The 14,286-nt window shown below is 39.6% G+C and overlaps 2 protein-coding genes across 7 annotated transcripts in view; one reads left to right on the plus strand and one right to left on the minus strand.

The window, feature by feature from the left end:
* siah1 (siah E3 ubiquitin protein ligase 1) overlaps positions 1-11,996 on the plus strand; it is a 29,625-nt gene extending 17,629 nt beyond the window's left edge. For 3 of the 6 annotated variants that reach the window (XR_013547367.1, XR_013547364.1, XR_013547366.1), the window contains 5 exons: positions 753-841; positions 2,453-2,607; positions 4,021-4,121; positions 4,545-4,717; positions 9,875-11,996. The gene's annotated coding sequence lies outside the window, so the exon portion shown is untranslated. Of the gene's footprint in view, positions 1-63; positions 842-2,452; positions 2,608-4,020; positions 4,122-4,544; positions 4,718-9,874 lie in introns of those variants that run through there. The other 3 variants (XR_013547369.1, XR_013547368.1, XR_013547365.1) reach the window with 3 other exon arrangements.
* The window catches only part of lonp2 (lon peptidase 2, peroxisomal), a 37,168-nt gene continuing 29,786 nt past the window's right edge, over positions 6,905-14,286 (minus strand). Inside the window, exons 12-15 of the mRNA XM_078400419.1 lie at positions 11,465-11,601; positions 9,391-9,598; positions 7,856-8,046; positions 6,905-7,600 (exon numbers count right to left, since the gene is read on the minus strand). Of these exons, the coding sequence (XP_078256545.1) occupies positions 7,379-7,600; positions 7,856-8,046; positions 9,391-9,598; positions 11,465-11,601 (758 nt within the window). The 3' untranslated portion in view covers positions 6,905-7,378. The remainder of the gene's footprint in view (positions 7,601-7,855; positions 8,047-9,390; positions 9,599-11,464; positions 11,602-14,286) is intronic.

The raw sequence follows: 14,286 nt of genomic DNA on the forward strand, positions 1-14,286 counted from the left end.
TGTGTGTGTGTGGGGGAGGGGGCAGGGGGAGGGGGGGAAATTACTAATCGTGGTAAAATGGAATAAAAGGTTCGGACATCCTTTTTGCTGTGGTGAAAGTAAGCTGGTGTTATTGCATGAATGTAAACTTCAGTACCCTTTCCCTCTTTGGAAGAGAAGACTATTAGTTTAGACAAGCCTGCTTTAAAACATTTTATTTGTAGTTACATGTGAATAACTGATTTAAGAATTGCCAAGCCCGTCTACTCTACCTAAGTTTTCTGTAGTTTAGTGTTTTGCTGAAATGCAAAAAGTTGCACACTTTTTAATTTTATACTGTGTAAATTAATACTTTCATTTGGTCCTGTTTGATTTAATTTTGTGATCATGTTTTAATGACATGCAGCTGCTTCCCTGAATGTTTCAACAAACACTGTCATTTTACTGTAAGTCAAGGTTCAGTTGTGGTCATAATTATGTGCAGAGCTTTTCAGATTCTCTTTTGATTGAATTAGTGTTCTTTCAAATGGCTTCCAATCAGAATTATTCAGGTACACAATGTACAAGATCTGTGCCCTAATTTTTTTGACTCTTTAAATTTCTCTTTCCCCAGCCCATGCAAAAAGCAGAGTTTAAGTACTCGGGCAACTTAAAAAAGAAATCAAATGTCTGCATTTTTGTAACGTAACTTCTTTCTCCTCCCTTCCCATGTCCAATGCATTTAGTGAAATTATACATAAATTCTCATTTTTCTTTAAATATGCTTGTCATAGATATTATCCAGAAGTCTGACCATAACTAAACATGATCCAGTCATTAACGCTGATGATGTTTTACCTCTCTGACAGTATTACACCACAAGGTAATATAGTATGAGTTGCTATAATACCCAATTAGTATACATTTAACTGCTTTTATGCAATTAAGAGCTGTTTGTTTAGATCATTAAACCAGTTTGTGTAAGTATAAAGACAGGAATTTGTTTTTTCCCCCCAAACATTTTGTTTTAAGCAAGGCAACCTTCGCCCAATTTCAATTATTTAGACAGAGTTGCATTGCCAAAACTGCATGATACACATTGTTAACAGTATTTAATGTTTAAAACTAAATTAATAAAAATGGAACTCTGCAGTTGAAGTCTGCAGCGTCTGGTCTACTTGGAGTAACTGGATTAGTTTAAATACACTGCACCTGGCTAAATTCCGTAACTATTGAAATTTTATATTTGTTCTATCTTTAAAGATGCTACAACCAATGTCCTCTGAATTTTAAATATCAAAGTACAGTGGGAATGGATTAATACACTTGTATAGCAAGCTTTGTTTTGATATGATTGGCATCTATTGCATTGTTAGTTTCATGTGAACCTTTTTGAATCATTTGTGAAAACACTAAATATTGATCCAGAACTTCTTAATAATACAATGCAAGAAGAATAAATATTGCTATCAGATCCTAAATGGCAGCTTATCTTCAATTAAGCGGTTGTAACTTTGTAATTAAACTTGCTCAGTGCATTTCTTCCAGATTAGAATACAATGAACTAGTTGAGTTTGGCTGCAATTCTACTTCAATAGTAGAATTTTTACTAATTTTCACTTGTGGAAGAAACCTTCCCCCAAAATGAGTGAAGTATCTTGCCGCTAGCTCAATAGTAATTCAGTCATACAAATCCTTAATTTTATTCCAAGGTTTATGGAAATTGAGCCACCTATTGTGCAATGTACTGCCTCTTGACGTTACTGGTGAACTTGCTCTCTCCTGCAAACATTATTTGCAAGCCACATTTTTATCTAAAACCACTTGTCTTACACACACTAAGTTTATCTTTAATATTGGTGGCCCATTCACTTTAACCATGCTATTGTACAGTAAATGCTGTGTAAGAGTTACGGTTAAATCTTTTTAATACTGTTCTGCCTGAAACTTGATTTATTGTGTGTTTATGCTTATTTGCATTTTAAACTCCAATAAAAGTTGATTCTCACCTGTTTTTAAATGGTCAGCTTCTTCTAGCAATTGGGAGAATGGTGCCTAACTTTTAAAAATGCCAGGAATTTGTTTGGGTTCTTGGGTTATTTGGGCCTTGAGCTTTTTGCACAGAGAGTAAAGAGAAAAATTGAACACTCAGCTGTTCAAAAGCGAACTTGTTGCAGAATGGAATCACTCTGTGTCTATGGATTTGATGTCATTCCCCACTCATTTAAAAAAAATATAGCTGCCACCAGTCTAACATTACTTTTAATTTTGTGTGGGTTTTTGTAGCAAGGTTTTGCACTGAAATGCAAAGGTACCTGGGACAGTTTCTTTTTAGAATATATGGGGGGGGGGGGGGGGGAGAAATTTTTCAATTTCACCTGAATTGTGAAAGATGAAACACACTCCTGTGCAAAATAAGGTGTAGGTGTACTATCAATTTTTTTGGAAATGGTCAATAACAAATGAGGTACAGTGTGGCATCTTTTCTAACCAGAAAGAAGTGGGACCACATTCAATTCAGCACAGCTACTGCCTCTTTGCTGTTCAACAAATCACAATGATGTCAGCTTTTAAAGATGCACTTTCCATGGCAGGCAGATCACAACACTATTATGAAAGTTGTATGGAGAAGAGATGGAGTGTGCCAAGGTATGTAGAAATGCTCATGATTTAGACACATGCCAGGAGCTTGAGGCTCGTTAGGAGCAAGAATCAACATTGGAATAAATTCCAGGAGCTTGCTAGATATGTCAAATTGCACAGCTTACTGGCATGGCCACTGCCAGTTTACTCTACAGACCTTTTCATACTAACTTGGCCAAAGATGTGCACATTTTTGCCCTTTGTCTACAATCTACCCAACACAGGTCACTCAATGACTTGCCTACATTTACCTAATTTGAGAAATAGAGACCATTGGTGAAACTGACCCCCTTTCCAAAGTGTCATCCATCTCAACCTGCCAGTTGCATTCTTCAACATTTTCATTGGGTAGTTTATCCCTTTGCAATTCATCAAAAGTAGATCTATCACGTGTTGCTTTCCTCCTCCCTCCCCCATCAGAAACATATGTGTATGCACATACAGCAGTAATTTTCCTGTTAATGCTTCAAGGCAATCCGTTCATCCGAGCCCCCAATATGACTCGAATGGCAGGACAGTGGTGAATCCAAGAGTTTCTGCAGGGTCACTTGGGATATGTGCTGATTTGAAGCAAAATGAAGAAGTCTTCCAGCAGCAGCCAGAATGCAACCACAAATTTAGTACTAGACTTTCACTCCCGAATAATAGACAATAGACAATAGGTGCAGGAGTAGGCTATTCAGCCCTTCGAGCCAGCACCGTAATTCAATGTGATCATGGCTGATCACTCTCAATCAGTACCCCGTTCCTGCCTTCTCCCCATACCCCCTCACTCCGCTATCCTTAAGAGCTCTATCCAGCTCTCTCTTGAAAGCATCCAACGAACTGGCCTCCACTGCCTTCTGAGGCAGAGAATTCCACACCTTCACCACTCTCTGACTGAAAAAGTTCTTCCTCATCTCCGTTCTAAATGGCCTACCCCTTATTCTTAAACTGTGGCCCCTTGTTCTGGACTCCCCCAACATTGGGAACATGTTTCCTGCCTCTAATGTGTCCAATCCCCTAATTATCTTATATGTTTCAATAAGATCCCCCCTCATCCTTCTAAATTCCAGTGTATACAAGCCCAATCGCTCCAGCCTTTCAACATACGACAGTCCCGCCATTCCGGGAATTAACCTAGTGAACCTACGCTGCACGCCCTCCATAGCAAGAATATCCTTCCTCAAATTTGGAGACCAAAACTGCACACAGTACTCCAGGTGCGGTCTCACCAGGGCCCGGTACAACTGTAGAAGGACCTCTTTGCTCCTATACTCAACTCCTCTTGTTACGAAGGCCAACATTCCATTGGCTTTCTTCACTGCCGCATTATGGTGATTAAGGTGAAAAACAAACACTGGGTTAAAGTCGATACATTCTTTGACTTCACTTTATATTGTAATTTTTAACACACAAATAACTTTTGTTTTCATTTAGGACAACTTTTTCAAATTGCAGAGATGTTGCAGTGCTGACGCAGCTGCTTGGCCTTTCTGCACATCCAGTGATGCTTCACTTTCCCACTTAGTAAGAGAATGGTATGCATTTTGGGTCAATGGTAGTTCTTAGCTGCTGAGGGATGTTCCTTAAACAAGGGATTGCTTTACGATGGTGCGGCATGAATGCAAAATAAGTACAACTGAAGCCATCCCTCGTGTTTAATATGGGGGATGAATGACAATGATCTCTGATATAAACTTGGAATTCTCTACCTTGTTTGTGCTCTTCAAGGTTTCCATGACATTGTGTGAAGTTGGAGGGGGGGCGGGGATAGGTGGGAAAAACCTTCTATGAGAACCGTACCAAGATAATAGTGCAATGAAACTCTTGGCAGAGATGAAAGCCACACATCAAATGCTGTTTGGCTATGATTCCTTCATCAGAATAGCAGTATGAATATGGTCATTTAGTTAAGGTTTCATCTGCAGTTTACCATTGTGTATCTTGATTATTTGTTTCAGTGGCTTATTCTGAAGCTCGAGTTCAATGAAGGTGCTTTCATTACTGAAGGTGTGTGGACTTCAGTGCATCTCCATAACTCTTGCATGTTGATCTCATAAGTACATTGTGACATCCATTACTCCAAGCCATGGAGTAAATATTTACCATTGATGTTGAGCAGCCAGCAAAAATGGTAAGTCTTTTGACCACTAATAATAGTGAAGGATCTCCAAGGAAAGTGTTTTTTGTGCAGTTTAGTGTTTTAAGTGAGATGCTATTCATCAGTATATACAGAAATATTGACCTCATTTAAATGGAGCAAAGATTACTTATCTGATATGTCATTTGCAGGAATTTGCAAAACAGCATTTGAGGGAATTGATTCCTCATCTGAGCTCCCAACTGTTTACTAGTGTACTGCAGAGGTAGACAGGGTTGCTTGTTTTTTTGCAGAGATGCATGTTCTATAAGCATGTTCATGCGGGGTGTTTCTCAGTATGGGAATTGCATGCTGTTTGTCGGCTGAACTCCTGGTGATGTTAAGATGGACATCTCTTGAAGCAGGGTTTCCAGAAACAGTATGTGGATAGTCCATTTAAAGGCTATCCAAAATTCTTTATATCTATTATTATGTTACTAAAACTCTCATTTTGTATGTCCCCACTTCCTGTATGTTTGTTCGTGCTGTATGTTTGTACGGTTTTCATCCGGAAAAAATACGGTACACGATAGCGCAACAATTTTAGGCCCACCTTACTCACCATTCCCCCACGGTCTGAATAAATCCACTTTTGTTACTTTTTAAAAACAATTTACCTAATAAACTTTAATAAATGCGCTCCCCCTCCCCAGGAGGACCGGTGCCCGTCCCGGCGTGCCCCGCGCCCGACCTTCCTCCCGTGGTGCAGCGCGGCGGCAGAGGGTCCAACGAGATGGCCGTCGCCGCCGTTCAGTGCCGACCGCTGCAGGAGACGTTTCGGTTCCACAGCTCGCTCTGCCCGCAGCACTGGCCACACGGGGCAGAGGTGAGTGGCTCCCTCTCCCCTTCCCTTGTCCCCTCCTCGCCCACCCATGACCCCGGGGGACACTACCCGGACCCTTTGGGCTCAAACCTCTCCTGCATTGGTCCAGCACCCTCCTCCCCTCACCATCCCTCCTCAACCCCCCTTATCCCTCACCCCCCCTCCCTCAGCTGCGCCCGCAGCAGAGATTTGCACCCAACGGATGCACACCCGTCTAGTGTATATTAAACACTGAGTAACCAGAGAGAAGGTGGGACAACTGGAGAATAAGGGGGGGAATTATGCTTTGAATCAGAGGATGTAGTTGGGGTACTAAACGAGTAGTTTGTATCTGCATTCACCAAGGAGGACAGTGAGATCAGTTTGGGGAAGACTAATTGCCATTGTAGCTAGTGATCAAGAGGAGAATTGAGGTGGATATATCCCTAAGGCCTGGTGGGACCCATTCCAGGTTAATGAAAGAAACCTGGAGATTGTAGGTGCCTTGACAAAGATGTTTGCATCCAACTAAACCACAGGTGAGGTCCTGGACAAAGATGTTTGCATCCACCCGAACCACAGGCGAGGTCCTGGAGGACTGGATAGCAACTAATGTTTTTTGTTTAAAATGGAATGTAGAGTTAATCCAGGAAATCATAGACTGGTGAGCCTCGTATCAGTGGTGGGGAAGCTATTGGATTGGATTCTTAGGAATAGGATTTACTTGCATTTAGATGAATATGGGCTAATTAGGGGTAGTCAACGTGGCTGTCTACAGGAGGTCATGTCTTGCGTATTCGAGTTGTTTGAGGAGGTGATCGATGAGAGTAGGCCTGTGGATGTTAAGACATTTAATAATGTATCTCATGGAAGGCTGTGCCAGAAGATTATGCATGGGATCCACAGTAACAATTGTTTGGATTCAGACCCGGTTTATTCGTAGACAGGGTGGTGGTGGAAGGGTGTTATTCTGGCTGGAGCACTGTGACCAGTGGAATTCCGCAGGGATCTTTGTTGAGACCTTCAAATGTGATAAAGTTGTAGAATAGATTTGCTAGAATGCTGCTTATATTACGAGGGTATTACCCGTGAGATGTTGGACAAACTTGGATTGTTTTCTCTGGAACGTTGGAGGGGAGTCCTGTCAGATGTATAATTTTTATGTTTTTATGGAGGGTAACATATTTCCACACATTTAGCTTTGTAATTATCATACAATTCTGATATGGTTCATTTTGTCAGTCACTGCAAATGTAATCTCTCAATTCCTTAAAAGTGAGGTTGAATAGTTAGCTGAGTTCAGGAATTTAAATTAATCTGAAGTGAAATAGATTGAAATGATGGTTAAAGGTGCAAAAAATGTTACAAGAGAAACAACGCAAGGATAAGATTTTATATAAACATTATAGCGATCAACAGTGCATAAATTAGCTTAGTATTTATCTGCTGATTCAATACTACATTTTCTGGAAACATCAATCTAACTGAACACGACTCAATATCTTAATTGTACCATTTCCATTGCATCAGACATGTCACAATGTAACAAGAATACTGATTAAACCCTAATTGTCCCAAAATTATAATGCACAATTTATCTTCATCCATTTTATACTATTTATCTCTAGACCACAAGTCCTAGGTAACCACCAGAATAATGTGCATGTGCTTGAAACCAACCTTTTTTTTTCTTCCCCTGCTCAAGGTAAGTGTTTGGCCGTTACACCGCACCTTCCTTTGACTGGGATCTATAAGGGAGGAAAACTACCATTGTAGGATAGTATAAATTTCATAAAATATCAGTTGGATTAATGTTAAACCATCAACAGAAGCTATTTTAAGTGGCAGTGATGTTAGAGTTTACTATCTAAAATACCACGCTGCGACTCAGCTGGGAATCCTCCTTCAAATGCAGCATTTAGCACTTCATCTAAGCAAAAAGCAGTCACAAAATCCAGATCTTCTCTCATGTTGGCAGGAATCTCCTCTAGGTCCTTCTCATTTCTCTTTGGTAGTATGACTCTCTTCAGACCAGCTCTATGTGCAGCTAAAACTTTATCCTTTATTCCACCCACCTATTATAAACCAGAAATTAAAAATTTTCAGTGGGATTATTTACAAGAAAATCCAATTCCTCAAAAGATCAAACTGACAAAATAAACTTTTAATCCACCATATAGATTTAACTGAATAATAATTTTCCTCCTTAAAGAAAGCAAACATACTTTTACATATTTCCCATCATTTTCAAATTCTTAAAGCCCTGGTCATTGAGTACTGATACCACTAATGAAAATTAACTGAGTTACTCCAGAACCCCTCATACTTACTGGGAGAACAAGGCCTCGGAGCGTTATTTCGCCTGTCATAGCAACATCAGAACGTACTAAATGGCCACTGAACAGAGAGGCAAGGCAGGTTGCTATAGTAACTCCAGCAGATGGTCCATCTTTTGTGACGGCTCCAGCTGGAAAGTGCAGATGTATATCTGTGTTGTCAAGGAGGTCAAAGCTTCCAGCAGCTAAATGTAGATACAGAGAAGGTTGTTACTGTCTCGATTGAGACATTGTTCCCATAAAATCAAATGTACTTTTTCTAAAACTACACTTGTGCACAGTAAGAAATCATAGTTGTTATACAGCTATTTAGTTACAATAGTAGTTTGGTGACAAATTTCACTTCAACAGCTGAACAGATCTACAAGGTCTGTCAGCACAAAACCTTCTGGTCCAGATGCAGTCACTCAACCATTTCTGTAGCAGCGTGATGCTTTCTTTTGGGAACTTGGAGGCTTTGGTGGAGAACTAACGTTGATTTAGTTGGCAGGAAGGGTTGTGTTCAGAGGTTGTCAGTGCTCAGGGGATTGGGGTGCGGGTGGTGAAGTACAGAGGAGACTAGGTTAATTCCTGGAATGGCGAGACTATCATATGTTGAAAGACTGGAGCGACTAGGCTTATATACACTGGAATTTAGAAGGATGAGAGGAGATCTTATCGAAACGTATAAGATTATTAAGGGGTTGGACACGTTAGAGGCAGGAAACATGTTCCCAATGTTGGGGGAGTCCAGAACAAGGGGCCACAGTTTAAGAATAAGGGGTAGGCCATTTAGAACTGAGATGAGGAAAAACTTTTTCAGTCAAAGTTGTGAATCTGTGGAATTCTCTGCCTCAGAAGGCAGTGGAGGCCAATTCTCAATGCATTCAAGAGAGAGCTAGATAGAGCTCTTAAGGATAGTGGAGTCGGGGTATGGGGAGAAAGCAGGAACGGGGTACTGATTGAGAATGATCAGCCATGATCACATTGAATGGCGGTGCTGGCTCGAAGGGCCGAATGGCCTCCTCCTGCACCTATTGTCTATTGATTGTAAGGTAGTAGGGTTGAAAGAAATGGGTTGGATGTAAAAGTTGGAATAGAGGAGCAAATCAGGAGAATGAAGACGTGGTTAGATGGGGTATAGGGAACGGGGAAGAGATGTTGCTGATGAGATAATTAATTGGGAGGATTGGACAAGACTAAACACACTTGCTATGGGATCAAAGTGCAAATGGACTGCAGTTGTGGAAGTGAAGGCAAAGGAATGAACAAAAATCTGTATCTCTTCTGGCACAATAAAAAAAAAACCTTTAACTTTAAAAATACGTAACGACCATTCTTCCAGGCTAATGGGGATTTGTTACCAGAAACACCAAATTTTGATTTTTACCTGTCTGCTGCTAGGTTTGAATGGCAAATGTTACTACTCAACAATCAAAAGCTAATTGGTGTATTTTAATGATTTACAGTGCATCTTATAAAACTGAAGATCAATACAGTTGCTGAAATGATATATACAGCTGTTCTCAGTAGAGAATTTATTAACATACCGTTTGTTAAATGGTATTTTTTAGCATTGCTGCGTAACCAACTTATTGCGAGATGAGCCGATTCCTTCATAACATCTCCTAACTGCCCTGTTAAAGTAAGCTGTCCCTCTCCTTCCATTCGACTCGCTTCCACAAACATAATCTCACCACCCAATGGTGTCCAAGCCAAGCCTATTGCTACCCCGGGTTGGCTCAGCCGCTGAGATACCTGTGTAGCAAAAGAAACATATCAGGAAACTAATGCTTTTATAGTGTTAGATATACTGCCTTATCTGTAGTTATGCACTATGCAAGTTAGAAGTCTTGGGTCTATTACCCTATCTGTACAGTTCAAGTTATGGTAAGAATGCTACATTTGGGTAGGAATTGAGAAAACAGTTGGTAATTCTGCTGTGAATTGGTCATCAAGTCAAAACTCATTCAGTATACCCACAATATCTGTCCTGAATGTCAAGACCAAAACACTAACTCTCTCTTCCCACAGACGCTGCCTGACCAGCCAGGTTTTTACTGTTTCAGTCATTGAAAAAAAACCTGAGGATGCGAGTATGAAGAAAAATGACAAAGAATCAAAGGGAAAGTTGTTCATACCAGGATGAAAGGCAGAAGATACTAAATGATAAAACAATGATGAACACGAGGACAAAGGAACATTTCTGGAGAGAAATTATTAGGAACAACAATTGGGTTTCATGAAGTGTTATTCCTCCAGCCTTGTTCTCTGAATCTACACCTGGTTTCCTGCTCTCTGATCAAATTGAAAGATACAGTAGCCCACTCAGTCCACACTGACCATCGATTCTTGTTAGTTCAATGTTATCCCACTTTCTCATTCACTCCCCACACATTAGGAGCAATTTAGAGGACAATTAACCGTGACACACACATCCTTGGAATGCAAGAGGAAATTGGAGCACCCAGAGGAAACTTAGACATGGATAATTAAAAATAGAGAAAATCATCAAATATATGGTTGAATGGATGGTATAGTTTACCTAATCTGGAACACATTGTCACAGGGGGTGGATGCAGATATGATAGTGATGTTCAAGCAGCTTTTAAATAGGCAAATTTATTTACAGGCAGATGAGATGCCTGTTCCGTACTGCTCTACAGATCACTTGCCTCCAGCTATTCAAGAATAACTCCAAATTAGTAGCTGTTCCCTCTGCTTTAATGCATCATTTCTAATTGGTTTAACCACCAGCTAAAACCATCATAAAAATAATAAAGCTTATTGCATAATGTGGAGGGGGGAGAACATGATAGTTAAGAGCACAGCAGTATGTTTACTAAATGTTTCTGATTATAATCTGAAAGGGTAGCTGGCCCTCACTTTGCACCAATTTAAAAGAAACTTACAGTTCCACCATTTCAGATGAATCTGAAATCTACCATTGTGATTCCAGAAGGGGGCCTTCTACACTAATTCCAACATGGCCAACCCCTCAACCTGAAGTCAGGACACTGCTATTCACTACTCCCCAATTAACATTCATGAGGTTTTTTAGGACACCCATACATAAATATCACAAGGCTGCCTAGGAGAGATTTTGATCAACTGGCTCTGTAACAACAATGAAATTGATTTTCAAATGGTAAAGTAAAAAATGTAAATCTATTGAAAAATACTCATCAATTTATAATTTCCAAGTTCTGATGTCTTTGCTTATCTAATTACATTACCAAGATTTATCCGAGTGGATTAAACAAGTGCCGATGATCCCAAGGCACCAGATTTAAAACCAGAATGGCATCATTGGAAATGCAGATCTATATTCCCCCTGTCAAATGTGGCAATTTCTCAGAGCTATTTTGACTGTAGCATTGTGTCTGCATGCACCATTATGCTTCAGGTTAAAAGGTTTATTTAAAATCTAAATATATTTAAGCTTTTTTTAACCAATATCTGCATTTGGTTGACATAAAAATGGATAAATACTGCAAAACAAACATAAGTATCATGCACCCACCAGTTCATTGGTTATCACAAATATTCTGTTGACTTTTTCAGGTAATTGAAATAGAGAAATTGTTTGAGCATGCTAAAATAAAATGACAAATTCCATCCTACCTCCATTTCATAAATGGGTGGTCCCAGAATGTCTTTCAATGCATGTCTATCAATCACAATGGGCATCTCAGGTGGCAATGCAAGATCAGTTACATCATCAATGGATTCTTTGGTTTCCTCAGGGACACTCTCTTTATCTTTAAAAATAAGGGGAAAAAAACATTAGTTGAATCATAAAGGTATTTTCTAGTACACAGAAGTGGGTATATATCAAATAGCAAAAAAAATTCAGGGAGGATTGAAAGGTTAAGAATTAAGTTTGGAACATCTGAACATTTTAGTGAAAGTTTAGTAAATAAGGCATTGCCAATAGTTTGCTGAAGATTGCTGAAGATTGATACATTTACCAGGGCTGATTTTTTAAAAAGACCCTTTTAAAATCTGTGTCTCTGATTTTAAACCAATTTAAATACACTGCCATATTGATACCGAACTGCTATGCTACAAATTTAAATCTCGAGTCTAGAATTTCAACTGGCTACTTACGATCTACAGTATTATTTGGATCTTTGTCAACATTTTGCTTTCAATCAAATATAAACAATAAAAGTTGTCAACCCAAGTGATCTTTTATTTCACTGTTCTTTATGAAAAAAAATTATTGGGTTTGCCAATATGACAATACATAATTGCATTTTGACAGATCTGATAAAATCCAAAAGAAATGCCAACAAATTCTAACTGAAACTGATTTTCTTTTCTTGTGCAGTTTACTATGATAATTGACTGAAACTGAGAAATTTCTTTCAGCCCACGGTACATTCCCCTGAACTGTGCGGTTTGATGGGGCATTGCAGAAACCCACTACTCTGCTATGGGTGTGGAATTCCATCCTGGGATGCCATGTAACAACTGCAGATTTTCCTTCCCAAAGGACATGAGTAAATAAGATGGGATTTCAAATAATAAATCATCGTTTCATATACAACAATTAACTTACTGTTAGATTTAATTAGCTAACATTGAACTCTCCATCTGCCATGACGGGATTCAAAACCATGTCTGTATCATTAGCCCAGGTGTCTGGATTACAATAAACATTATTTGAGTATCTCATATCATCCTTCCTAGGAAAGGAACATTTACCTCAAATCCTTTGAATTTATGAATGTTACACTCTCAGAATTATGACCTAGTTTAGGACACCCACACAAATGGAAACATTGTTCTTTTCTCCGATTGAACCCCTTTTTTTTTTTAAGAATCTTTTACTCGGTAGAGCCCTGGGATCTGTTTTTCTCCCCCCAAAATTTCACAGGCCTATTATCAGGTCTTTCCTGATAATAACAACAACTCAGTTTTGGCATTATTGTATTTCTTTTCTAACTTTTTTGTAATTTGGACTCTTAAACTTTGTGTAGTGCTCCAAGTTTCCATGTTTGCTTAAACTATTGCTTTTTAGTTCATATCCCTTTAGAGGATGGCAACTATAAACTATAAACGTCTCTTACACCTGCATACAAGTTAAAAATAAACTAATTGTTTTTCTCAGGTGATCTTTGAAGCATCTATCTAACATATGATTAGATTAAGCTAATCCTTATAAAACTCAAAATATTTCTCAAATAGGTGGACTCGGCAAGCAAATTTTGATGTTTAATGATTTTGCTAAGTTGCAGCTGAGGGATACAATTATCTTGCAGTTCTTGGTGCAGCTGGATGGCGGGTTGCCAATCAGTTATGTTTCGTGATCATTATTTTGCACCATCCTTATTTTACCGTGCAAAAACAAGTTTGTCGGCCCATCCATACTAATCCCATTTACCAGCACGGTATATGTAACCCAAGAAGCTCACTTGAACACTTAAACCAATCCTGGGTCTCTATGTCAGTGTCTGTTCGTGTGCCTGTGCAAGTCATGGAGTGGAGGGCAGTTGATGTGGTTGAACATGGGTCAGGTAATATAATAGTACCCAAAACACAATCAGGCCTCTTAGTGCGGGTGAAAGGACTATCAGTGTAAATTTAGAAGAATCAATAACTACATTCAGAGCACAAGAAATAGAAACAAGAGTGGCCTATTCATATTCAGCTCCATGTGCATGTTTGTGCCTCTAATGGCCGACCTTTTGCCTTGGGAACACTACTATCCCATATTCCTCAATTCCCCATGGTGTTTAAAAGGCTATTGATCTTGGACAAATACATTCAGGAACTGAATCTCCACAGCCTTCTTGGGTAAATAATTCCAATAATTCACTAGCCTCTGCGTGAAGAAACTTCCCATCTCACTTCTGAATGACGCCCTTATTTTGAGACTAAAAATACTTTTTATTTTTACTACCAAAGTGAATGATCTGCTATATTTTTATGTATGCTAGTGTTAAAATGCAATGTCAGACATGTGTTGCGTGCTAATTAATATTCAGTTGTTCCAAATATTGCATGTTGATGTTTTGTAATTTGCCTGCATTTTGCCCATATCTTTCTATATACTAAAACTCTCGTTTGTTTGTTCGTTCCTGAACTACAGCCAAAACGTTACACAATAGCACGCCAATTTTAGGCCCACCTTACCATCGTCCACTTGGTGCTAATGGAAGGTTTCATTGAAATTGGTGTTATATTTTTTAAGTTACTCATATTTTAAAGTTTAAAAAACACATGCATGCGCAGTTGGGGCCCATTGATCTCGGGTACGAGCAGGGCTCGGCCGCCTGTCTCTTGGGGGCGGCAGAGCCAGGCCTGGTGCCGGGGGAAGCAGCCAGGGCCTGGGCCTGGACGTGACCGGGTAACCGCGAGCCTGATGTGGGCCATGGGGAAAGGTGGCAGCAGCAGTGAGGCTGGGCATTGGTGGAGGCCTCGGCTTGGGCCTGGTGCTG

Source organism: Rhinoraja longicauda, chromosome 6, assembly GCF_053455715.1.
Source record: "Rhinoraja longicauda isolate Sanriku21f chromosome 6, sRhiLon1.1, whole genome shotgun sequence".
Taxonomy (NCBI): domain Eukaryota; kingdom Metazoa; phylum Chordata; class Chondrichthyes; order Rajiformes; family Arhynchobatidae; genus Rhinoraja; species Rhinoraja longicauda.